Source organism: Stenella coeruleoalba (assembly GCF_951394435.1).
Source record: "Stenella coeruleoalba genome assembly, chromosome: 5".
In the NCBI taxonomy this organism is placed as follows: domain Eukaryota; kingdom Metazoa; phylum Chordata; class Mammalia; order Artiodactyla; family Delphinidae; genus Stenella; species Stenella coeruleoalba.
In genome coordinates this window covers 2,019,874-2,045,325 of record NC_137150.1, presented here as the reverse complement: position 1 = coordinate 2,045,325, position 25,452 = coordinate 2,019,874, and the positions used below count along the sequence as shown (strand labels likewise).

Sequence of the window (25,452 nt, the reverse complement as noted above, 5' to 3'; positions counted from 1 at the left end):
CATCAGTTCCACTCCTGGTATTTATTCAAAGAAAATGAAAACACTAATGTGAAAAGATTCATGTACCCCAGTGTTCATAGCAGCATTATTTACAATAGCCAAGATATTGAAGCTACCAAAGTATCCATCAATACATGAATGGATAAAGATGTGATATATATACAATGGAATACTACTCAGCCATAAAAAAACAATGAAATTTTGCCATTTGCAACAACATGGATTGACCTGGAGGATATTATGTTTAGTGAAATAAGGCAGACAAAGAAGGACAAATACTGTATGTTTTCACTTATGTATGGACTCTAAAAAATAAAACAAATGAACAAATATAACAAAACAGAAACAGACTGAAAGATACAGAGAACAAACTAGTGGCTACCAGAGGGGAGAGTGTTGCAGAGAGGGGCAAAATAGATAAAGGGGATTAAAAGGTACAAACTACTAGGTATAAAAATAAATAAGTTACAGGGATGTAATGTAGAACAGAGGGAATGTGGTCAATATTTTATCATAACTTTGTATGGAGTTTAGTCTATAAAAATATCAAATTACGGTGCTATACATCTGAAAGTAATGTAATATTGTAAGTCAACTCTAGTTGAAGTTTTTAAAAGATAACTTTAGAAGCACAATTACAGCTATTATAACTCATTTTATCTGTTTTTTTAATCCAATATTTTGGTTTTATGTTCTTCTCTGCCTCATGTTTCTTTCTGACTTGTGGTTTCTCTAGCCTCATGATTTCTGCCAACTTATTTTCCTGTGTGTCTTTCCATTTCTGTGCAGGTCTTCTCTCTGTGTCATTCTTGGTGTGTTGAACATTCAAAACAAATCAATACTAATACTCTAATGGGACAGGTGAGTCACCCTCCAGTGTAAAGACAGACTACTTCTAGGTCACCTCATAGGCTGCTAAGCAGCCTGTAGACAGCTCACTGTCCCTTGAGAATCTGTGGCTGACTCTCCCTTGAGAACCAAAGCCTAGTCCAGTCATTCTGCTTGCTTTGGCAGAATTCCGTGATACAAAGCATGGAAACCATTGTACAAGGAGTAGCCCGCTGCCACTTTTGTCAAAAACGAGCAATGACACCACATTTGGGCCTATACATACTTCTACCTTATGTTTTGGAATCTATGTGAAAAGACCTTAGGTGAAAGCTCTCTCTTAGGAAGTGTGTACAAGGCTAGCATAGGTAACAACTTTGGGTTGAGTGTTGACACCCTAAAATCCATATTTACACTACTGTTCCCATAATTTATGAGATTAAAATCTTAGAGTTTTATACATTCTAACATATGTACATTTCTGCTTATTTTCTGAAAGTCGTATTTCTTTAGCAGATGGGATCTTAATAAACGTGCCCTAAAAGGGAATACAGGGACATTTTGTATATGCTTTTAAAAATGGATATTCAGCATGCCAAACGACCACCTCCTGATGCAGACAGGGATTCAGATTTCACTCTCTGCTCACTTGGTGTTCTAAGGGACTCCTCTGACTGCACTATTCCCTCTAAATGACTCTGTTGTATCTCTTTCATTCCCAAATTAAATCAAAAGGAGGTAAGAAATAATCTCTTTTGGCCAAATTCAAGTTACTCATTGTGGCTTCCCTTTGATTTAAGCTGAACATAATTTCATCAGTAATATTTATGCTGAAGATGGCAGTTATCAGAAAGGCTACAAAACTACCATGCATGTAAAACTGACTTCTTTACAGCCATGTTTCTTTTCTATCAAAACAGCAGCAAAAGCAATTCACAGGATTTGTGCTGAGTTTAGCATTTTTGCTGAAAACAGGTACATGGCTGAATGCATTTGAGAAATTTTAAGTGGCACTACCCGGAACCAATGTTTTAAATAAATAGGGAGGTTTGAGCTAAAATACACTAGGAAAAGAAGCCATATGCATGTGGTGTCTGTCAAAGCAAAGATTTCCCCCACAAGAAATTCTAAATCAGCTAAAGAAATACAGGAGAGTTTTCTGTTCTCCATTACAAGAAATTTAAAATCCATCTTTTGTTCACTTCTGCCTATATTTTTTTTATGTTAGCCACATGAGCCGTGGTGCCATTAAATTTCAGTAGAAGGAAATGGATACAATGTTTTCTCCAAAAATCTTGTCTGTTTTGTTGCATCGATTACATTATGAAGGCATTACCATGTAAAATTAACACTTCTCACCACATTAAAGTGTTTGGCTTCTATATTTTAAGGTGGACTCTACCAAGAGTTCCGTCTCCAACTTGGAGTCATCAAGAAAGCACGTATCAAGTCATCAATACATTAACTAGCATTTTTAATTATCCAATGTGCCTGTAGGTGCATGGCTAAGGCGAGTCAAATCCCATCTTCATTTTATTTATTTATTAGTTGAAGGCATTTGACATAGTCCCAGGGCATGTCCATGATGGCAGGTCAAATCTCACTTCTTTTGTTCAATTTCAGATTGAGACCATTACTGACTTTCTCTTGCCGTACAGGAATAACAGTTTAGACATTGAATTAACCTTATCTCAGCTGGGGTCTTGAGTGAACCCTTTTATCTTAGATTGTTCTTTAACCCCCTTTTCATAGAAGGAATTTCAAGCTGAAAAGGGTAAGGAATCATCCATTCAAACTTTCCCAAACTTATTTGAACACGGCTACTTTTTTTCTAATTTAGTGAATTTCTAGTGAACTGAAATATACTAACAACATGCCTTTGTCCCTACTCTTTCCCAGATCTTTACTAAAATGATAGTCATGGATGTAAAAAGTATAAGCCATTAAAGTGAGCAAGAAACACGAGTGATGCTAACTGCAGACAAGAAATGGCAGCAAGTTTTTTGAAGATGGAAAGTAGATAGGCAGTAGTGAATAAATTAGCAAAGGATAGAAAGCAGACTGCTAAGTGCCTAAAGAAGGAAATGCAAAGAAGAAGCAAGGAGATACAAGCTGTAGGTTTTTGGACAGTTCCAGAGCGTAGAGGCACCAGATACCTGGAAAGATGAAAGTGATGACTGAATACAAAGATAGGTTGAACTTCTGAACAAGGGGGCAGTTAAATCTGCTCCTCTCCCTTTTACATCCTGGTGATTACTTTAACCTAATCTTGGTAGGAAAGGTAAGTCTATTCTTTGAAGAAAATAGAACTAGAGAGGTTACTGTGTTCTGGATACCAGGCATAAATGTGGAGTGGAGAGGTGCTGTTAGGCTGAAAACAGGAGGAAGAAGTGAAAGACCATATATTTAACTATTTAAATATATTTACTATATTTAATAGTAAGCGCATCAGCAGCCCTGGCTTCTTTTCTCCATGCAACTACCAGGTGGCTTTTCAGTAAGGCTTTTCCTTTCCTCTCCATCCTGGGCACAATTTAGAGGATTTCTCGATGAAGTTACCAAAGGGCCTCTAGGGGAGGAAAAATAGTTTTTCCTCTACGCTTCTGAGTTCTTGGCTGAGACCCCTGTAATAAATGACAGAGTAACAAGAGAAAACCAACAAAAGTTTATTAACATGTATACCTCACGGGAGATAGCCAGAGGAAAAATTGAGTAACACTCTGAGGTGGCTTAGAATTCAGTACTAAACACCATCTTAATAGGGAAAAGGGGAGGGGTGCCTCTTATGGGACAATAAATGACTTTTAAGAACGATGAGCAAGCCCTTAGCAGAATAATGGCAGATATGATAGTCTGTGACAAAGTCTGTCTGGGTGTGGTATTGACTCCTCTCTCCTCTCCTGTGATAAGAGTCAGTCCTTGATGGCTGATGAAACTCCCAGGGAGGGGATTTATGACATTCATCTTCCTTTTGAAGGATCTGTCTTTAGGCAGATAAGGAGGGTTCAGCGGAAAGCCTCTCCTGATTTTACTGTTTTCCTGGTGTCTGCAACTCAAAGTAATCAATATACCATAGCAGCTTATTTGAGGTGGCATGCCCTGAACTCCTACAGTCGTATTTTGAAGTGGCATATTTTGCAACCTTTCAAGCCCCAAATAAAAAGCCTATAAACGTAACATCTGGGAAGTCCCACAAAGAAATGTCCCAGTTTGATCACTTTTTCATGAAACTCACCCATTTGACATGTTTGCTCATGAAAATGGACCTTGCAATAAGTTTTCCCTTTTAGATATAAATGGACAGTGCTAGAATTGGGCAGACAGTACAACTGAGAAATGCATGCTGTATTTAAAAAAATAACAAAACGGGAAAAAGTGAAAAGAAACATAGTCAATGTAGAGAGCAGAATAAGACAATAAAAAATATTCTTAATACTGTAAAAGGTACTCAGAAAAGATAAGACATTCATGACAAAAAATCCCAGAATGTATAAAGAAGAAAAAACACGAAAAATTCTTGGATGTTAAAAATATGGTAGTATAAATATAAAATTCAATAGAACAGTTGGAAGTCTACAGTGAGGATATCTTGCAGAAAGTAGAACAAGTGGATGAAGAAGTAGAATATGAAAGAAAAGAAAAATAGAGAATTAATTCAGAAGGCCCACTATCTAAATAATAAGACTTCTAAATGGAGAGGAAAAAAAATATGTCAAGGAAGATATTATTAAAGGGAGCATAAAATAAATTTTTTCCTAACAGAAGAACATGGATCATGAGATTGAAGACCTCTACCAAGTGCCTAGCACAGTGTAGGAAAAAAGATCCTTAGGGGATAAAAAGAAGATTATAAAGGCTTCTAAAAAGGAAATATATCACATATAAAAGATCTGAAATCAGGAGAGTATTAGAAATTTCCAAAGCAATGTGAAAAGCTTGAAAACTAGTGCAACATACTTAAAGCTCTAATTTAAAAAGTTATTTCCAATGCACAATTTTATACCTAGCCAGACTATCAAATAAATGTGAAGTATAGCATCAAAATATTTTAATACATGCAAAGACTGAAAACATTTACCTCTCATGCACCATTTCTCAGAAATATCTTGGGGCAAAAGCCACCCAGATGAAGAAGTAAACCAAGAAAGAGGAAGACACGAGCTCTAAGAACTAGGTGTTCCAAAAAATATATAGGAAAGTGATAATAGAAAGTCCTAATTATATCAATGTCTGAGGCTAGGAAAGCAGCCAGTCAGCCCTGGAACAGGAGAAATGTCTCCAGCAGTGGAACCCATATGTCATATGACATGTCTGACAAAATTGTCCGAGAATTGGGAAAGAATTCATAGATACAAAGAAAAGTAATCAAATTATATAAACAAAGCAATTATTAACTCCAGAAAAACAAATTTTATAAGGAAAGTACTGTAAGTATAGTACATTATGTGGCTCAGCTGTAACAATATAATCTAGTCATAGTAATGTAAATAATTTTCACTTTTAGAACTGTGATGAAATTATTTTAAGAGTAAGAGAGGAGGGAGAGTTTTGTATGTGTGGGCAATAGCCTAAGAGAACAAAATCATATGTATTGTAGAAACCAATAGATAATAAAGAAAATTTTACAAAATTACAAAAAAAATAGTCTAAGTACATTATCTAGAAATGTAAGTAACAGAAAAAAGCCCAGCCAAAATAGTTTCGAGCAGTTGCTGCTACGGACAGGAGTTTAAGGATGGAGAAAATGGGCTGCTCTTTCTCTATTAATCTAAAGCAGGGGTCAGCAAGCTGTGGCCCATGGGCCAGATTCAGCCAGCTGCCTGTTTTGGTAAATAATGATTTACTGGAACACAGCCACGCCCATTTGTTTATGGATTGTCTGTGGCTGCTTTTGTGCCACAAGAAGTCAGCACAAAAGCAGAGCTGAGTGGTTGTGACAGAGACTGTATGGCCTGCAATCTAAAATATTTACTTTCTTTACACAAGAAATCGGCCAACCTCATGTCTAGAGCAGTGGTTTTCAGATTTTAGCTGCATCAGAGTCATCTGGAGGGCTTGTTAGGATACAGATAGCACCTCAGACTTTCTGACTCTGTAGATCTCGGGTGGGGCCTGGAAAATCTGCATTTCCAGTAAGTTTCTGGGTGATGCTGATGTGCTGGTTTAGGGACTGTGCTTTGAGAACCACTGGTCTAGAAGAACTATCTGCCTTTTAAAAGGCATATATAAGTATCATGTTTATATAAAATAACTTCTAAATGTTTAGAAATATAAGCTTGGAAGCTTGCATGGAAATTTAAGCTTAAATACATAGAAAAGCAACCTCCAGTAAATTGTGTGACAAGCAATGATTAAAATGTAATTTTTAAAAAACTTTTTAGCTGAACACAAACAGTAACAAATTACACCAAAGCAAATATAGTGTGTTGTATTAATAATAAGATCTCACAGATACAGATATAAAGATTAACTGTCCCCAGGACCCCTGCCCCTCCCTGGCACGTGTCATCCAGGTGGCTGGTGGGTAGACCTTTCATGATACCTCCTGCCATTCCACTATTTATCAGAGACGGATTATTGCATAACAACTCCAATGATGCAGACAGTTATCTAAAGTCCTATCTTTTTAATTTTCTCCTCTAAAATATCATTTTCACCTTTTATGTTTCATTTAATGTCTTCATGTAAAACGTTTGTTTTCTGGGTAACACAATTTAAGAAACGTGATTTAGAACCTACTTTTCTTCTCTTGACCCCTTTCACAGATGATGAAACTGACACCCAGAGAATCTCATGGGTTTTAGTTCCAAGACCCCCTGATGCAGTCCCCACTTCCTTCCCCTCTGCCACCCCAGCTCCTGTTTGCTTTGCCTCAGGTGGTGCGGGGAAAAAAAAACCCAAATGAGCCCAAACTCAAATCAGGCGTGAAGAAAAAAAGCACTGCTAATACCAGTGACCATCTTTTTCCTAAAAGCTTGAAACAAAGGAAATTCTCTGCTTCCAGGAATAGCCTTAATCAGTCACATATGTGAACGCAGACCCAGTGACTGTTCAGACAATTTTCCACCAACATAACAGGATTTTCCTGGCACATTGATCTTTTTTCTTCTTGCCTAGTATCAGTATAAGTAGGTTTTTATTTTTATTTTTTAAGATGCTAGGCATAATACCTGACCTTTTTCAACGAGAGGGACAGGATACGGAAAATCTGTGGTGTTTGAAAGCAAAGAGAAATGAAGGATTACTAAGGATAGAAATAGTCCCTGGTTGGTAAAACAAACAAACAGCTTTAAAAATCTAAGAATTGTGCCTTGGGGGGCCAGGTTTGCTGAACTGTCAGCTTCACCAGTTAATGAGGTGGTTTGTCTAATGGAAATAGAAAAGGCTTTGTCTGTGTGATTTAAAAATCAAATTGAGTGGAAACACAGCAAATACTCAATGCTGTTGTTTATTTTCTAATTAATTTACTACAAACTACAAAATAAAGTGTTCAACATATTAGATGGTCTGTGATTTTTAGAAGAGAAAGCACTGAAAACATTCACCTCTCATAGTCCATTTACTTTCTTTTCATCAGAGAAACAAGTTATCTTTTGAGTTTGAAAAGGACATTGATATGTTGAGGGACATCACTTTTGGAGTTTAGTGTGTGATATAAGTCAGCCGGGAATGCAGTCTCCTTTGGAAGACTCAGGGGAGTCCGGGGGAGCCTGGGACCACACCGTCTCCCTGTTGACGATGTTCAGGTTTCATATGAACACTCCAGGCATCAAGGGGAGAAGGTCATCTGAGTGAGGACAACCGCTCCCATCGCAACTGCACATGGACTTTTTGTTCTGTAGGGACAGTTAGAACAATGCAGGCACTCAGTATATGTAAGCACAGCATGGCCGAGGAGAAAGGGCAGAGATGGTAGAAGCAGCCAGATCTCGGTGCAGATTCTGTCTTAGCCGCAGGCTGATCCTCTGACATTAGGAGTAAGTCACCTAAACTCACTGAGACTTAGTTTTCTTATCTGGAAAATACGGATCATAACAACTGCCTCTTAGGGCTGTTCTACGGGCTAGAACTTAGAGCTCACAAGTGAAGTGACTGACACATGGTAAACAAATAAATGGAAGTTATTATTGATCAGAACATTTTCGGGTTTGCAGAAACCAAACTGAGAAGTCAGTAAGCCTTAACGAGTCTTTGTCCTCAGCTTCACCCGCATCCTGCCTTTACTCCTTTATTTCCATGACAAACGTTTTAGTCCTAATGTTCTTTTCCCAGGACTGCTGTGATGTGGTCTCCTCCCTGTCCTGTCCCCAAAGCCACTAGTTCATTCCAGCAAGCTGGGTTTTCAGAAACATATCATTTGATGGGGCGACACATACAGTAATGGCAAACTTGCCTAATGTTTACTATTTACCTGGTATTTACTCTGTACCAGGCACTGTTCTTCTCTTGGTATTACCTCATTATCTCATTTAATCCTCACAACACCCCTCTGAAGTAAATTCTACTATTATCCCGATTTTACGATAAAAACTATTGAGGGGTAAGATAATTGCCCAAGGGGGCGGAAACATGATTTGCACCTAGGCGGTCTGGCTCTGGTATCATGCTCTTAACCACCACTCTTATGCTGGCCTTGAGATCTTGTTCTTGTTTCATGTCAGATGGGTTGACATTCAGGGCTTGCCATTCAGTGAGCACCAGAGTTTGGGAATTTTAGTGAATATTGGTCCACTGTCAGCCTACCCTAGGATCTATTTCAGTGTCAAGGAATTGTAAGTGCTGAGTATCCCTGGAATGTCCTTCCTGGGCAACAGGGCAATTGAACCCTCCTTAACAATATGACCCCAGTTAGCTGTTAAAGCTAGAAACTTCATGAGGGCAGGAACCACAGTAGCACTGTCCCACACTGTGTACCTCCAGTGCCCTATATCAGCACCTGGACATAACGGCACGTTAGGATTTGATGGATGTATGGATGATTGAATGGAGACCAAAGGATGGATGTTGCTCTCACAAGAAGGGGGTATACTGTTTGACATTAAGGAGCTGATATAAAGTATGCCACTGATCTTTAATGGCTGTGTCTCTTCCCTACCTCTCATTAGGTTATAATTTTCCCTCACAATTATATTTATCTTGTTGAGTGGGTCATTCCAAACAGCTGCATAAAATCTGAAGTTGGAAGGTCCAAAGTCTTGTAAGCACATAGGTTAGGACAACATTAAACAATAAATTTCTCTAAAAGAAGCAAGAAACAAATTTCATTCATTCATTCATTCAACAAATATTTATTGAGATTCTATTGCCTGTTAGGTACTCTTATAGGAGCTTAAAACATAGCTGTTTACAAAACAGAGAAAACCTGTGCCCTCCTGGTGAGCACATTCTAATGGGGGAGATGGAAATAAACAAACACTCCCATGTGTAATGGATGCAGTGCCTGGAGAAACGTGAAGTGGGGGAGGAATACGGGGGATACGGGGAATGACAGGGTTGGGGGAGAGGTGTTACTTAATCAGACAGGGTTATTTTGAAATTGTGTAGAAGTTTTATTCTGTATTAGAATGTGAGAATTTAAGAAAATTAAGGTAGTGAGTGTAGGGGAACAACTGGGAATTAGGAGTCCCAGATTAATATTAGAGATTTTTCAGATAATAACTTGATAAAGAAGAAAATATTTTTTGTCCTGTGAGATATATGTGTGTATATTTTTTTCTTACAGGATTAGCAGCTCTGGACTTTTAAAGTGATAGCATTTCCCAGCCTTCAACTGAGAAGCTGAACAAAAAAGCCACCCCTCCTGTCATCAGCACAGCAAAATGAGAGGTGGAAAAACCAGGCTGGGAGGAAGCAAGGGCATCTGATGAGCCTTCTTGCCTTTGGCCCAGAACACAGCTCAGACTCCACTCTCTCTCTCAACTGACCTACCCCACTTTGGTGCAAGGCCTGGAGTGATGTGTTCCTGCCCCAGAGCACCTTTCATTCTGTGAAGCCCAAAACATGACCACCAGTAGCCACGCATGTCACGTCCCGGCGGTGAACGGGCACATGACTCACTATCCCGCTGCACCCTACCCATTACTCTTCCCACCGGTCATTGGCGGACTTTCCCTGCCTCCTCACCATGGACTCCACAGCCATCCTCCGCCAAGTGGATGTAGCACCCCATCACCTGCAAGTAAGTACCATTTGAATCTTCTCTCTTTTCTCTGGCTTGACTGGCTTAATGGACCTGAGAAAACACAATGGTTCATATCCTGGGTGAGTTCTCATTTCGTTGGGTGCCAGTGTCTCTTGGTCTAGAACTGTACCTTTGGTTCTATCAGCAGAAAGGTAATTTGAAACCAGATAAATGGTGAATTTGAGAATTTGGTCCGTTCAAAACCACATTGGTAATTTGTTCTATTAGATAAAACGTAAACACAAATATTAATCAGGAGGTGTGACCAATACACCTGAAGAAATTGTCCACTTGATAAATAACATGAGCAGTGAATTAGATGTTACTATAAAAATCACTAATGATAATCCTGAATTTAACATCGATTTTGGTTGTGAGGTCTTCTTCTGAATCTCTTATGCATTTCCTGGATACAGATAGAATCTGTAATTGTTTTCAACTTCCCAGGGACCTTTGCTACCAGTTCATACCACATAAGTTTTTTAAATGTCCTTGAACACTTTTGGCTCCTTCAGCCATTTCTACCTCCAGTCTTCTCTAAAATATTGGGTACTATAAGATAAAAGTATTTCGAGTTAGAATTCTTCAAGACCGATATGACTCATTCATAGAAAGCACCCATATTATGGGATTTTTTAAAAAAATAGTTCTGCCTATTTAAGGACAGGCTGTGGTAGCCAGCACGTCTTCCACCTTCTAGAAACAGGTTTCCTGGTTTGGCATCTGAAGGTAAAAGGCATGTGGATGCTGCATCAGGGCATCTGCAGCATCTTTTTTTATTTTTAATTAATTAATTTATTTTTATTTTTGGCTGCGTTGGGTCTTCGTTGCTGTGGGGGGGCTTTCTCTAGTTGCGGCGAGCAGGGGCTACTCTTCTTTTTGTTGCAGTGCATGGTCTTATTGCGGTGGCTTTTCTTGTTGCAGAGCACAAGCTCTAGGTGTGTGGGCTTCCGTAGTTGCAGCATGCAGCCTCAGTAGTTACGGCACACAGCCTTCAGTACTTGCGGCGCATGGGCTCAGTAGCTGTGGCTCACAGGCTGTAGAGTGCAGGCTCAGTAGTTGTGGCACACGGGCTTAGTTGCTCCGCGGCATGTGGTATTTTCCCGGACCTGGGCTTGAACCCATGTCCCCTGCATTGGCAGACAGATTCTTAACCACTGCGCCACCAGGGAAGTCCCAGCATCTTCTCTAAGTTCTTTCAGGTTCATAACTTGGCACGAGCTCTTCAGAGTTCTTCCTGCTGATTATTTCGCATTTTGCTGCTTTTTTAGGTGTTCCTCCAAATATTGGCTTGGTCTTAGAAACTTGTCCTTTAAATTACTCCCTTCACTTTTCTGTATTGTGGTCTTTTCTCCTTCCTCCTGCCTCCTTAGCTCACTGGGAGCATGGAGCTTGCTCTACCTAACTGGGATCCCTCAGCTCTTGGTATAGTGCCTTCAAAATGAGTAGGAGATGGATTTCTGGATGCCTGGGTATTTGGATAGATGGACGGATGAATGGATGGGATGAACAAACAGATGGACAGACTCTCTGCAGGGATGTTGATTGCAATCACAGTATTATCATGCCTGATATTTAGTGATTTGTTTTTCTTCTTGGAATGACCTGATTATAATTCTTCCCTTCTGTGTTTTGCATTTCTGGCCTGAGTATGTGACCAATAAAGTCTTTTAAATTGCTTAATAACATTTTCCCATGCTTCTCAAGTTGAAATCAAAAGTAGATGTAGCCAACGTAGCTTCTTGGCTATCAGGAGAGATGGAAAAAAAAAACGTGTATTCAAACTATCTTGTTGACCCAGGTGCCAATTCAAACCCTGTTCACCCAACATGCAAATGATATAATGAGGTTACTTTCAACTAACACATGAATGGGCCTGACTAAAATGATTGTTAAAGCTATTAAAATTTCCCCCAAGAGCTAATTCTATAGCTCAGCCAGCCTAAAGGACAGCACATTCTAACATATTTCTATCCTCAGATTGGAAGTATATTTTGTAGATGTAGTCAAGGAGTTAAGACATGCGTATTAGTCCCAACCTGGGTGATCTAATCTTGCTTGAAAGATTGAGAATCCTTAGGTGGCTGCAACCCCTAGATGCCCACCAGCAAATCCCAGCAACTTTGGGCTTTTCTGGCTACTGATTTAAAGGAGAATGCAGAGCATAGTAAGTGGAAGGACGGGTGAGATCTTTATGCTGGATGAGCATCCCTGAACACTTGATCGGGCTCTCAGTATACAAATCCCTCACCCATCTGTTTGCAGATATTTTTAGAATTCTAAGAATTCTATAGAGCAGTGCTTGGCAAACTACAGCCTGCAGGGCAAAGCCAACCCACCACCTGTTTCTGTAAATAAAGTTTTATTGGAACTCAGCCACACTCATTTGTTTACATACTGTGTATGGTTCCTTTCATGCTACAATGATAGAGCATATAGCCTACAAATCCTAAAATATCTGCTATCTTGTTCTTTGCAGCAGAAGTTTGCTGACTCCTATTATGGAGATAAGAGCATTGGGACAGGAATCAAATCATCCCAAATCTAATCAGGCTTTGTCTCTAACAGGCGATGTTAGCTCTTCTAATTCCTTTGACCCTGAAGGAGCTGGGCTATATTGTACCGAAGGTCACCTATAAACACAAGGCTGTTCTTTTCATTTCACAATTACTGGTAAAGTACAGGTTACCGTCACTACTAAGTTGACCCATTATGCAACTGCTATTTTTCAAGATCAAAATTGGTCAGTATTGGCAATTTCATATAATTCAACCTGTAGAAGGAGAGTGTATGCAATTCAAAAAAAGAGGGTAAATAATTAATTACTGGGGTTTTTTTTCTGAGGGCTTTGGTGAGAGGGTGTTGAGTACACTTGGAAGATATCACTGGAGGGTGTCTGGAAAAGGGGCAGAAAAAGGACAAAGTACAGAAAATTCAGGCTGGAAACTCCAAAGCTGGCTGACTTCATACTCTGGCTAATACCTTGTTTAATTATTTCTTGCTACAGAGACAAAGCACATGAAAGAAGATCATTGAAAGAAGCCACTGTTACTATGTGGTCTTTTAGTTGGCCCTCCAAGAGGGAGTTGTCTTTGTTAAAGCCTGTGGTTTAGAAAGACTGGGAAACAAGGGTCAGGTCCTAAAAGTTACATACAGATTTTCTCTTGCTAAAATTAAACTTGAAGTTTTATTCTTATACTGAGGTTAGAGAGGTAGCCGAATTTCATCATCTTGACAACTAGCAAAACACATGCTTGGGTGGAAAGCTGGGTACCGTGGGAATCTGAAGGGAACAAACATGGTGGGGATGACTCCATCAATGGGGTCTTGTCCCTGTGTGATGGGATCTGCTGACGTTTCTTTCATAATCTGTACACACCTTGACTCTGCAGCTCAACCAGAAGAGAAATTCTCCTGCCTCATAGCAAGGTTCTTTCAGCACTGTATTATTTATAGGTTCCGGAACCTTCTACCTCAAAAGCAAGTGAGGACAATTTCCATAGCGGCTGCTGATGTTACACCTGCTCCTTACTCTTCTGCCCTCCACTTCAGACTCCCTGGGCAGCCAGACCCTGGCCAGTTCCTAGACCAGAACGGGAACCCTGTCTTCCTGCAGCACACACATCCCCGTGTGAGACAGTCCTTGACCCGACATCTTGTTTACAGTCATTCAACCGCCCTGAATTTCTCTTCCATAAACTAGAAAATATTTTTATTTAAAGAATAGTCTTTGATAACAATCATATTCAGATCTTTTCAGGATAAAAGTGGGGTATAAATTAGAAGGGCTGTATTACAAAGGGATGAAATCAGGGCATCTCGAGGGCCCTTTCAACTCTAGCAGGCAATGATGCTCTATGTTATAGCTCAGATTTTCTCCTGGTCTCCACGCCATTTGCAGGCAGACAGCCCATCTTTCTTGGTTTGTGCCAGTGGTGGATCCTCCTCTCCTGCAGCAAGGAGTACTTGGCTATTGGTATGACCGTTTGCGACCACGCACAACTCAGAGGGAATTCCACTGTGGCCACGTCTCAGAAATTCTGTTCTCCAGAACCTTCTAACAGAAAGGAGAAAAATACTTGCAGAAGAGAGGTGAACTTGAAGCATCTTCCATATGGGATGCCCTTGTCTTTGCATTATGACTGAATTCTTACATCATGGAATCTCTATAAGCTTAGAAATGAGGAAATACATAAAAGAGAGAGTTAAAATAAGTAATAAGAAAAATTACCCATGAGGCTTAGAGAAAGTAAAGAGCTTGAGCAGCTAGTTAATTTGGAGCCAAATCCCAAGCTCAGGTCTTGGGATCGCAGAGTGCGTGTCCTTCCCAATGTGTTGGGCAAGGGGGCCAACTCAACCCCTCAGATAATCCCCCAGCTGCACTGCGGGTGTCTTTTCCACGGTGGTTCATGGAGTCCTTGGAGATGTAAGACATTTATAGGACCTCACAACCTCTCTGGTTTCACCAGCTACTGTGGGAGCAGCTATCATTTTTCATCGGGGGTATTGAGGGTGGACACTGCAGTGTTTCCACTCATCTGTCTCCTGTGGACGGCAAGCTCGTCACCTCCAGCAAACACGACAGGAAGGACGCCTGATGCTCTGTGCCAGGGAACACCCAAAATTTAATGTTCCAGAGCTCGCTGTGAAAGTTGGACCACTGTCCGCCTGTCTCTCTTTATGCTCCTTTCATGGCTGCTTGTTCTGTCTTATGGCTGCACATGTGCTTTTTATAGGTTGTTGTAAGCTGGAAAATATGAAGCGTTTTGGCTTCGGAGCCTCTCTCAAGATGATCGCCATTTAACGCCAGCATCTTAAAATGAGAGCTCTTTCCCCTGCTTCTTTACCGATCAGAAAGTGCTGTCAAAATGACAGAATTGGGTATTTACTTCAGAAAATCCCAACCTTCTAGAGAGACAGACTGTGAATCTCAGAATTACCAACGACAGGGCATAAAATGGGTCTTATTTCTATATCTTGTCTTAAAGTAAGAGGAGCCTTGTTTACACAGCTTGTCTAAAGCAGGGTGTGTGGCCAGATTGGAATTTCTTATTGCATGTGAAGGAAAATGGGCCCGGAGGTGTTGATCCTGTTTTAAATGCATGCAGATTAATGATAACTAAAACAAGCCATTAATTTGTATTATCCATCATCCTATGCGCTGTGGTCTTATCTTCTTTCTACTGTGAGTTACATTTGTCCTTAAACAAACACAATGACCCCATTGGACAGGGATCACATCTAATTTTAATACGTCTGGGACTTAATATATTGCTGGTATTTAGTGAATGTCAAACATAATAGTATGGTCCATATGTATGTATCCTTCACGATTTTTAAGCCGAATAAAAACAAGGTAAAATGGACTAAAAGAAACTTGTTAGGGATTTGAGTAAACTCAATTAAAACAGGTTAGCCCATTTCATCTGCCTTTGGTCATTTGGTTTCTCTAAAGTTCTGAGGCTTAGAGATGTCAAAAGCCTTCACCTGAATATTTTAGAAATAGAGTTTAAGCTTTTAGCATGATTGAACAGTTTTAGTGTCTTGCATAGGCCCAGGGCCATGTGTGTATTATATTAAGAGACCGTTTCTTAAAGGGGCAGAGATACTGATTACTTCAGTGAAGTACCTCTTTTCCCCAATAATAAAGAAATCTCTGTGTCATCTCCTCGATGTCTGTACAATTTCCCCAGACTTTGATTGAGTACAACATGTAATCCTCATAGTTCTAATGAGGAGCTGGGTTCATTCTGTTTGTTGAACTTTACCCCAAGGGGATCAGGAATATGTGAACATGAATTAGAAACAAAAAGATTATTGTTCAAGTTCATCAAATTAACTACAGTGCCCAAAGGAGAATCATAACTCTAGAAGTGTGGGGTTTTTCTTTTTTCGAAAGTAGTTTTTTGTTTTTGTTTTTTTTAATATCTTTATTGGAGTATAATTGCTTTACAATACTGTGTTAGTTTCTGCTGCATAACAAAGTGAATCAGCTATATGCATACATATATCCCATATCCCCTCCCTCTTGCGTCTCCCTCCCACCCTCCCTATCCCACCCCTTTAGGTGGTCACAAAGCACCGAGCTGATCTCCCTGTGCTATGCAGCTGCTTCCCACTAGCTATCTATTTGACGTTTGGCAGTGTATATATGTCCATGCCACTCTCTCACTTCATCCCAGCTTACCCTTCCCCCTCCCTGTGTCCTCAAGTCCATTCTTTACATCTGCGTCTTTATTCCTGTCCTGCCACTAGGTTCATCAGAACCAAGATGTGGCCCATATATACAATGGAATATTACTCAGCCATAAAAAGAAATGAAATTCAGTTATTTGTAGTGAGGTGGGTGGACCTAGAGTCTGTCATACAGAGTGAAATAAGTCAAAAAGAGATAAACAAATACCGTATACTAACACATATATATGGAATCTAAAAAAAGAAGTGTGTTTTTGAATAGAAAAATAGGCTTTCAGTCCATGGAGGTGATCGTAAAAACAGGACTGAATTTTCCTCTAAGTTTCTTCCTATGATTATTTCTAGGGAGAGCATGTTTGAAAGAATATATACCAAAAAAGACCAAGAATGGAGAAAAGAAAGGGATGCTTTAGAGTTTAGATTTGTCAAATAAATTAAAGGGAGACATTTAAAAAGAGCATTTTTGACCTCATGAAAATTGAACCTCTGAAAACTGGAATGACAGCAGCTCTGAGTTGGCTGAGTTGGCCGTGAGATGTGAGACCTTTCATGGGTTCCACATTTCTGTCTTGATGAATTCATCAATCTACAACTCCTACACATTTCAGATGGGTTATTTTGCTTCTAATGATGATAAACCCATTCAGATGACCTTGAGTGATGGAAGACTAACCTCCATACACATCCATGTAGATGGACACGAGGACAGGTAGAATTGCCACCGGGTGGCTGCCCTCTGGGCCATCTTCAGGATGGAGTTCGGGTGGTCCCACAGAAGCTCTGATGATTTATGCTATGTCATTAAATTGATACAACTCCCTATTTTGTCTTTGTTTCTCTGTTTTTCTGCTTTTGTTCCCTCTGACATTTGAATGATTCTTGGTATTTTAAGTGGGAAAGAGAGGGGAAGGAAAGGAGGGAGAGAGAGAGAGAAGGAGGGAGAGAGAGAGGGAGGGAGGGAGGGTTGGAGGCAAGGAAGTAGGGAAAGAGAGAGAGGTAGGAAAAAGACAGAGAGAGACTATAATTAACTGTGTCATTGAGCTGCAGGCCACCTCCAAGAGTTTGAGACCACCAGACCAGACAATGGCACCAGCCAGGTGGTACCGTCAGCTCGCTTGTTTTTTCACTTTGCCGTAAGAATAAGTGTTAAAATAAGTAGCTGCCATTTATTTAGTGTACTGCATGTATTACCTCTATCTGCCAAATGGAAAAGAAAAGAAACAAAGACTAAGGTAACCAACTTTCTAAGTTTGCTCCGACCAAAACTGTAGGACTGGGTTTGAACTCCTCTTGCTCTGACCAAAGCCAGTCTCATTTTCGGAACCCATGTTAGCCGTGGATATCAAGGTGATGCAGAGAGTTTTAGAACACTGTACCTTGCACTCCTACTGGGTAGTCATAATCACCGAAAATCATTTAGATCTAAAACTCTGATTGCTCTTTGCCCTCGAAGACCTTGAATTTTTAAAGCTTTTAATATCCCTTCCCACCCATGCGCCTACTGTGCATACTTTTTTTGTGTGTGTGTGATACATGTCCTATTCTGCTGTCTTTAGTTGTTTTCATAGTTTTACTTCCTCTGTGCAACTGTTAACATGAATGCCTGGCACATAGTGGAAACTCATTTAAGGTTTGTGGAATGACCGAATCAATGGTTCTTGCTGGTAGAGGATTTTAGAAATTTGTGGATGTGCTTCTGGATATCACAGTGATTGACAGCACTGTAAGCGTTTTGTGGGCAAGGGCTTGGGGTATGGGCCCTGTGCAGTCGTTGCAAATCATGAAGAATTCCCTGATAGCCTCATGACTTCTGAGTGTCCCACCAGTCATATCAACCCCCCCAAAATAAATTATGATTAACTGAAGCTAAACTGTAATTCCACTTTAAATATAAATGCAAAATATTGTATGCTTTTATTGTATCTTACTTAGGGCTATAATTGCTGTGTAAATCAAGAATAGGTTCATCTTTGGTGTTTGGGGAATGTTTCTAAGAGGCTTTCAACTTTTCAGGAAATCGTGTCACTGATGACAGTGTTATTCTTGGTATTTGGGTCACCAGTACCACACATTTTTAACAACCTGCATTTGCAGTTAAAACATTCATTGCAATTCTGCACAGAGGGACAAGCATCTTACCACTTCTTTATGCCCGAGCATTTACACGTTGAAATAACTATTATTTTATTATAAATGATTTTCTTTTAATTCACCCTTGATATTGCAATCAGGGCATTATATTATCTTCGTTCAAACTACATGTGTAGATGGGCTGTATTATCTATGATTTTCATTTTGATATTGTAAAGCAGGTGTTATAAAATATGTTGCTAAAAGAAGCGTTACATCCAAAATGTTGAAGATTACCGGAATGAATGGATGGATGGATGAATCCATGAATGAATCAGTGAAAAATAACTGACAATGTCAAATAAACTGCTTAGAAAGTAGATGTTCTAGCTGTTGAGAGGAGAGGGAGGAACTTTATTAGTTCAATGGACAGGGAAAGGTTTGCAAAACCAAATCCAGTGATTGTACCAGGCATGGGACAGTGGCATGGCAATGGGAAAAGCCATGTGCGGAATACCCAGGGAAAGAAGGTAGGTGTTTTAAGTTTCCGTCTTGGATGGTGTGTGGGGTTGACAAGGGAACATCCAGCCTTTGTCTCCGTTTCCTGATGTGTAACCAGAGTCCCCAAGGTGTACAAAAGGGATTCAAATGTACTTTTATTCATGAATTCACTCTTCCAGTATTTACTTAACACACGTGTGTTAGGTATTGCAATTGGCACTTCTGAGTCTCTCTGATGGTTTTCTGGGTAAACCCATCAGAGCAATTGGTTCTCATTTGTGTGTCCTGTCAGGTTCTATCTCCAATGAGACATCATTTTAGGATTTACCAGGAAAAACTTACAGGACTGTTAGGGGTTGAATTGTGTCTCCCCAAAAGATGTTGAACTCCTAACCCCCAGGATCTATGAACTGAATGTAACTTTACTTAGAAATAAGATCTTTCAGATGATGGAGTTAAAATGAGGTCATTAGGGTGGATCCTAATCCAATATGACAGTGTCCTACAATGAGGGGAAATGTGGACACAGAGACAAAGATACAGGGAGAAGTTTGGGAATTTTGGAGTTATGCTGGCACAAGATAAGGAACACCAAAATGTAAAATGCCCTTACATTTCAGCCCAAATAGCACATTCCTTCCATTTTCCTTCTTCTATCTCCATGAAGAAATCAAATTTCCCTACCATAACCTAGCACCCTGTGGAGCTTACCTTTTTAAAACAGTCACAGTTCTAACTTTACAGTTGAAATTGTGGCTATTTCTTGAAAGTTTAGCTTTCTCTTTGGATTATAAATTCCACATGTACAAGAGAATGTTTTGTTCTTTCCACCATGCTGCATGACTAAAATATAGCCACCCAGATATTTTTTAAATATATGAGTGGATCATCTGGAGAGACAGCATAATAGCAGATTTGAGTGTGTCAAATGTGGCCAACTCACAAACTTGTGCAAGGTAATCTCTGTTTCTATTCTCAGAAAATAACATTTATTCCTATTTCTTTACATAGATTTTTATCCCATATAGTTTTCATTGACTAATTATATATTTTTCAATAAAAAGGAAGATAGAACTGCTAAATAAACAAGGAAAGCCAACTTTTAAGTTCATTATGGTCTTTTTTTATTGTAACAGTTGGATTCTATCAACCTGAAACTTATTACCCCTCAGAATTTTTGCAAAATTACATTTATTAGAAGTGATATAAACAGCTGTGTAGGGACTTCCCTGGTGGCGCAGTGGTTAAGAATCCGCCTGCCAATGCAGGGGACATGGGTTTAAGCCCTGGTCCAGGAAGATCCCACATGCCACGGAGCAACGAAGCCCGTGCGCCACAACTACTGAGCCTGTGCTCTAGAGCCCACGAGCCACAACTACTGAGCCCCAATTACTGAAGCCCGCATGCCTAGAGCCCGTGCTCGGCAACAAGAGAAGCCACTGCAATGAGAAGCCCGTGCACCGCAATGAAGAGCAGCCTCCGCTCACCGCAACTAGAGAAAGCCCGTGCATGCAGTAACGAAAACCCAACGCAGCCAAAAATAAATTAATAAAATAAATAAATTTATTTTAAAAAAATAATAAATAAAAATAAACATCTGTGTAAGTCTCTCTAGACCCCAAGGACACTTTATATTTTTCTCTTATTACAAAGCCCAGAATATAAAGAAACCAGAACTCAAACCTACTAAGCAACAAAATTGACTTATCTTTTTTTTTTAATTAAAAAAATATATATATTGCCAATAAACCACCAGAAGCTCAGAGGAAGGCATGGAAGAGATTCTCCCTTACAGGCTTCAGAAGGAAGCAACCCTGCTGGCACCTTGATTTTGGACTTCTAGTCTCCAGAACTGTGAACAGCACTTTGTTATAGCAGCCGTAGGAAATTACTGGGAACCCTAACTGTGCCTTCCTACCACCGAAGAAGGAAAAACTATGCTTTTGATTCCCCCCCCTCTAAAAATGTCTAGTAATTCAGCTATTTTCTATAATTTTATCCTCACAATGACTTCCTTTTCCTGCATTATATGGCTCCATTGACTTGAACTAATGAATACTATTTTAGGCAAGTATTTTTTTTTTCCCTTCATAGCCAATCTCTCTTGATTCTGGCAGCTACAAGTCCATGGTCTTGAGGCACAATGTTTTCAATGAATTTCTCTCTATGCCTTTTTGCTCTCTTTTGGTCTTTTCTTTGGATGCCAAACCCACACCCTCTTTTGTAACCCCCATGAGTCTTCCTTAATATTCATTTTGCTCTTACTTTTAAAGCCTTTCCCTCAAAACTCTGCCCATCATGGTCATATTGGAGTCTGTGAGAGTCTCCAGAAAAGTCATTCTTATTTCAAGACCATATTTCAAGTTCCAGTCATTGGGAGGCTACTGGTAGCAGTGATCTTATCATTATCATGATTGGTTCTTTATTATCTTGAACAGCACTTTGTTGGCTGTCTGGCAGTCTCTCTTAAGGATTTGTGAGCTGTAAATCTAATTGACTTTGTCTAAACTTCTGGAATTCTTAGTGGCTTCTCCCTCTTTGAACAGGAAAATTTGAGTGACTTCCCGTCCAGCCCCTGGCACCCTTCCTTCAATAATACACTCCTTTTATATCCTTGGAGCTAGTTTTGTCATACAATTAGTTCTGTACTCTGTACATCTACCTCTATTCGTTCTCCACATCTGAGATGTTTTTAGTTTCTTGTAGCCAAAAACCTTTCTAAATTGTTTTGAGACCACCTAAAGCTACATCACATGTAAGCTTTACTTAAGGCTTCCAAACCTCACAAAACTCTTCCCTGGTAAACTTTGCCTTCAGTGAAGTGGGTACCTGGGTCTCTGTCTTTCTGTGTCATAAGATGAGTCAAATTTAATAATATGAAAATCTGTACATATAGAGGTTTTTTTGTTTCAGTTTGTTGCCAAAATCTAAATAAAGCCGTTGTACTGTTTGATGGGAATGACCACTTTCCAATGAGAATGCATCTTCTTAATTTAATGTTAAGATTTTTGCCCAGTGCCCATAAGCTGGGTATTTGGGGGACAAGGACAGTGCCCTGTGGGTACTGATGACAGCAGTAAGTTATGTAGCCATTACTTTGTGGTGAATCGCATATCACACTGTGTACTGTTCAGAGACTTCCCCTTACCTCTAGGGGCAACAGTCGAAGACAAAACTATGGATTAGGAAAGGTTCATCTTGTTGAACTAAAAATGGTATTAATGTAGATAACTGGGGGGATGGTACAGGAGAGTAGTAGAAATGGAGCTAGAGAGTTTGTTATTTCCAGACCCCATCTGTATCCTTGAACAGGTTTTTTAACCTGTGTTTCAGCTTCCTGGTCTGTAAAATCAGGATAGTAACAGTTCCTTCAAAGGGGTAGGATGAGATTGTCATCAACTGATAACAACTGATAACACAGTTGATTGTCATCAACTGATAACAGTGCTAGAACAGTAAAAACTCAGTAAATAATAACAGTCATTATCCTTACCTGTGCTCTGCAATCAGAATCTGTCCACTTATAAGCAAAATCCTTTGTTGTCACTGGACGGTCATGTTATCAACTGTCATTCTAAGAATTGCTTCCTAAATGCAAAGGTTTTTTTTACATACACATGTACTTTTCCATATTCTTTACAATCTATATTAGGCATACGGAACTTTTCACTTCACAGAGTTTATACCTTGCCAAGATTTTCCTTTAAATTTCAGAATTCTCCAGGAGGTGGTCTTGAGTTTGGGTATGGGAAAAGACTCTTTCTCATGAGTAACCATGGCCTGCGGAGTAATGTGTATTTATCACAAAGAGTTCACATCTGAGAAACGCATGTGCATCAGGGGTTGAAGGCTGTGCCCTCCTCTCCTCCAGGGGCTGCAGGCTCTGCAGGTCACTCTGTGTCTATAAACAATCTCTAATAATGCTTGATTTAATTTCTGTGATGTTGATAATAACATACATTTCTCAACCATGATGGTTTTGCTTCTGTTAATACCAAGTTACTCTGATGTTACTTGCTTAATGGTTATGAAGTTGACCAATCCAACATAAGATACCTAAAGAAAAAAATTAATCTTGACATTTTACACAAGTATAGCACGTCATGATGACCACATGCTTAAAAAGGAAGTTACCCTTCCCATACTTAGTAAACCTCTTTTATCGGAATGGCTTGATGGAATATTTGACAAAACAGGGATTTCCTTGGGTTCTGATGGCAATCTTTGAGACATGAAGGGACTTCACACCATCCCTGACCCCTGCCCTGACCTCCTAGAGGCAATTCCAGTATTTGTCTTTCATTTCTTCTTCACAAGAAGTCTTATTCCAGAACCAAAGCCAAGTAACAAAGTATGCATGTGCCACTATTAATATTGTCTTGTTCAATTCTGAATTCCCCTGGTAGGTTTAAGTAAATACACATTAAATAAATACGGCTGCAAAGGTTAACATCTCTTTAGCACCTGTCACCTTTTTTTTTGAGAATGGAAAACAGAGAAGTGTGTCCAGAAGTGGGCAAACAGAGAAGTGCTGTGGAGGAATGGAAAAGACAAGGCTTGTTGCTGGGGATCCAGCACTCCAGTTGCAAACACAACCAGCAGAGACAGAATATACAAAGAATGTGGAAAGACCTTCTACATCGAAAGAAAAGGACAGATAATCCAAACCAGGCATAGTCAGTAGACTTCATTTTTACCAAAAAAAATAATTCAGATGACCCATATCAATCTCGCATTGGTAATTAAGAAAATGCAAATCAAGACCATCTTGCAAGGTGATTTTATATCCTTTAAGTTGCAAAAATTAAGAAGTGTGATGACAATACCAAGTGTTAGGTAGAATGTCAATCAACAGATACTCTGAGATATGTTGCTGGTGAGAATCTGAATTAGCGTAATTATCTTGAAAATGGCTTAGTGCTATCCTATAAAATGTAATACCCAGATTTCCTATGACCAAGCAATTTGTCTCTAGGTACTATCCTAGAGAAGCTCTTTAACAGAAATACCAGGATTCATGTTTAAGAATGGTCATTGTAGCACTGTTCATAAATTGTAAAAATTGGATACCATCCAAATATCTACGAGCAGACAAATGCATATTTCACTAATTCAGTAGTTTTCATCAATGAAAATGAAGTTATAGGTAACAACACGGATAGATCGTAGAAACATAATATTAAGTAAAAAGGCAAATTCTTCAGGCTTCCCTGGTGGCGCAGTGGTTGAGGGTCCGCCTGCCGATGCAGGAGACACGGGTTCGTGCCCCGGTCCAGGAAGATCCCACATGCCGCGGAGCCATGTGAGCCATGGCCGCTGAGCCTGCGCGTCCAGAGCCTGTGCTCCCCAACGGGAGAGGCCACGATAGTGAGAGGCCCACGTACCGAAAAAAAAAAAGCAAATTCTTCAAGGCTACATACAGGATGCTAACATTTTTATAAATCTAAAAGAAACATTGTTTAGAAAAACTATATGTTTGTAATAAAACTGCATTAAAAAATCAAGAGAATAATAAAGACCAAATTCAAGATAACAGATTTCTCCTGGTGTTAAATGGGATAGGCAAGTGGACAGGGTAGGCAAGGACCACGTGGTGGATGCAACTGAAGTGATAGAGTTCCAATTCCTAAATATTCATTTTACTAATATGCTTTATATAATATACGTATGTTACATTTATTTTTGTAGTTATTAACTGTACATTAAAAAGATAAAAGCTATGACTATATCCTTCATGTGTTAGAAACAGACAGGAGAAAGGAAAAGTGAAGAAAAATGGCAATAGCCTTGAGCAGAAAATTCACATGTTCATGTTACCAAAAAAGGCAAATGGCCAATAATAATATTTTTAAATTTTCAGTCTTCAAAGTAATTGTATGAATGCAAATTTTTAAAGAAATGCAAATTAAGATTTTATTTCTTGTTATGAGAAGGCAAAGATTTAAAAGAAAGATTCCCTTTGTTACTCAGGCTATAGAGAAATGAATACTTATATACGGCCTTGATGGTGAGAATGAAAATTGATATATCTTTTCTATGGAATAATTTTGCAGTAAATGACAAGGGCCTTAAAATATTCATACCAATGGCTTTGCGTTTTTGCTGCTGTGGATTTATTCATAAGAAATAAATGTATCAGTGTGCTTGGGAGAACACAGATATTAGCACAGACTTGTTTATAATTAAAAAAAAACTGGTACAATCTTCATGGCTAATAAAAAGTTACACTAAAATATAGAGAGAATAAAAATAATAAGCAGCCCTTTTAAATGTTGATGGAGAAATTAATATATTGACATGAAAATGTTCAATGGGGAAGACAAGTTACAGACTTAATAGAATTGTTTTAAATATTATTCTACTTTTTAACAGGTATATATTGTATATGTATGGAGGTATCTATGTGAGTTCAGGACAGAGTCTAGGGAGCATATTTATAGTGTTTATTGCTGGTCATGGGATTATCTGTGATGTTTTCTTTAACTTTATTCAGGGTCAGGACTGTCTCGCTTACTATTATATCCTCACTGCTAAGTCCTTGACACACAGTAAGTACCCACTAAATGCTGGTTGTGTGAATGAATGCATTAAATGACAACTCGTGGAATTAATTAAAATAAAAGAAAGGAGACCTTCTATTGAGCTACTTCAGTTGTACTCAACTGAAACAAATCTCC

General features: G+C 39.3%; 1 protein-coding gene across 17 annotated transcripts in view; it reads left to right on the top strand.

The window, feature by feature from the left end:
• Positions 1–25,452, top strand: part of RARB (retinoic acid receptor beta) — a 1,070,304-nt gene that overhangs the window by 622,459 nt on the left and 422,393 nt on the right. For 16 of the 17 annotated variants that reach the window (XM_079921499.1, XM_079921514.1, XM_079921515.1 and 13 more), the window contains one exon: positions 9,551–10,006. In XM_079921499.1, the coding sequence (XP_079777625.1) occupies positions 9,829–10,006 (178 nt within the window). In that variant the 5' untranslated portion in view covers positions 9,551–9,828. Of the gene's footprint in view, positions 1–784; positions 862–9,550; positions 10,007–25,452 lie in introns of those variants that run through there. The other variant, XM_079921507.1, reaches the window with a different exon arrangement.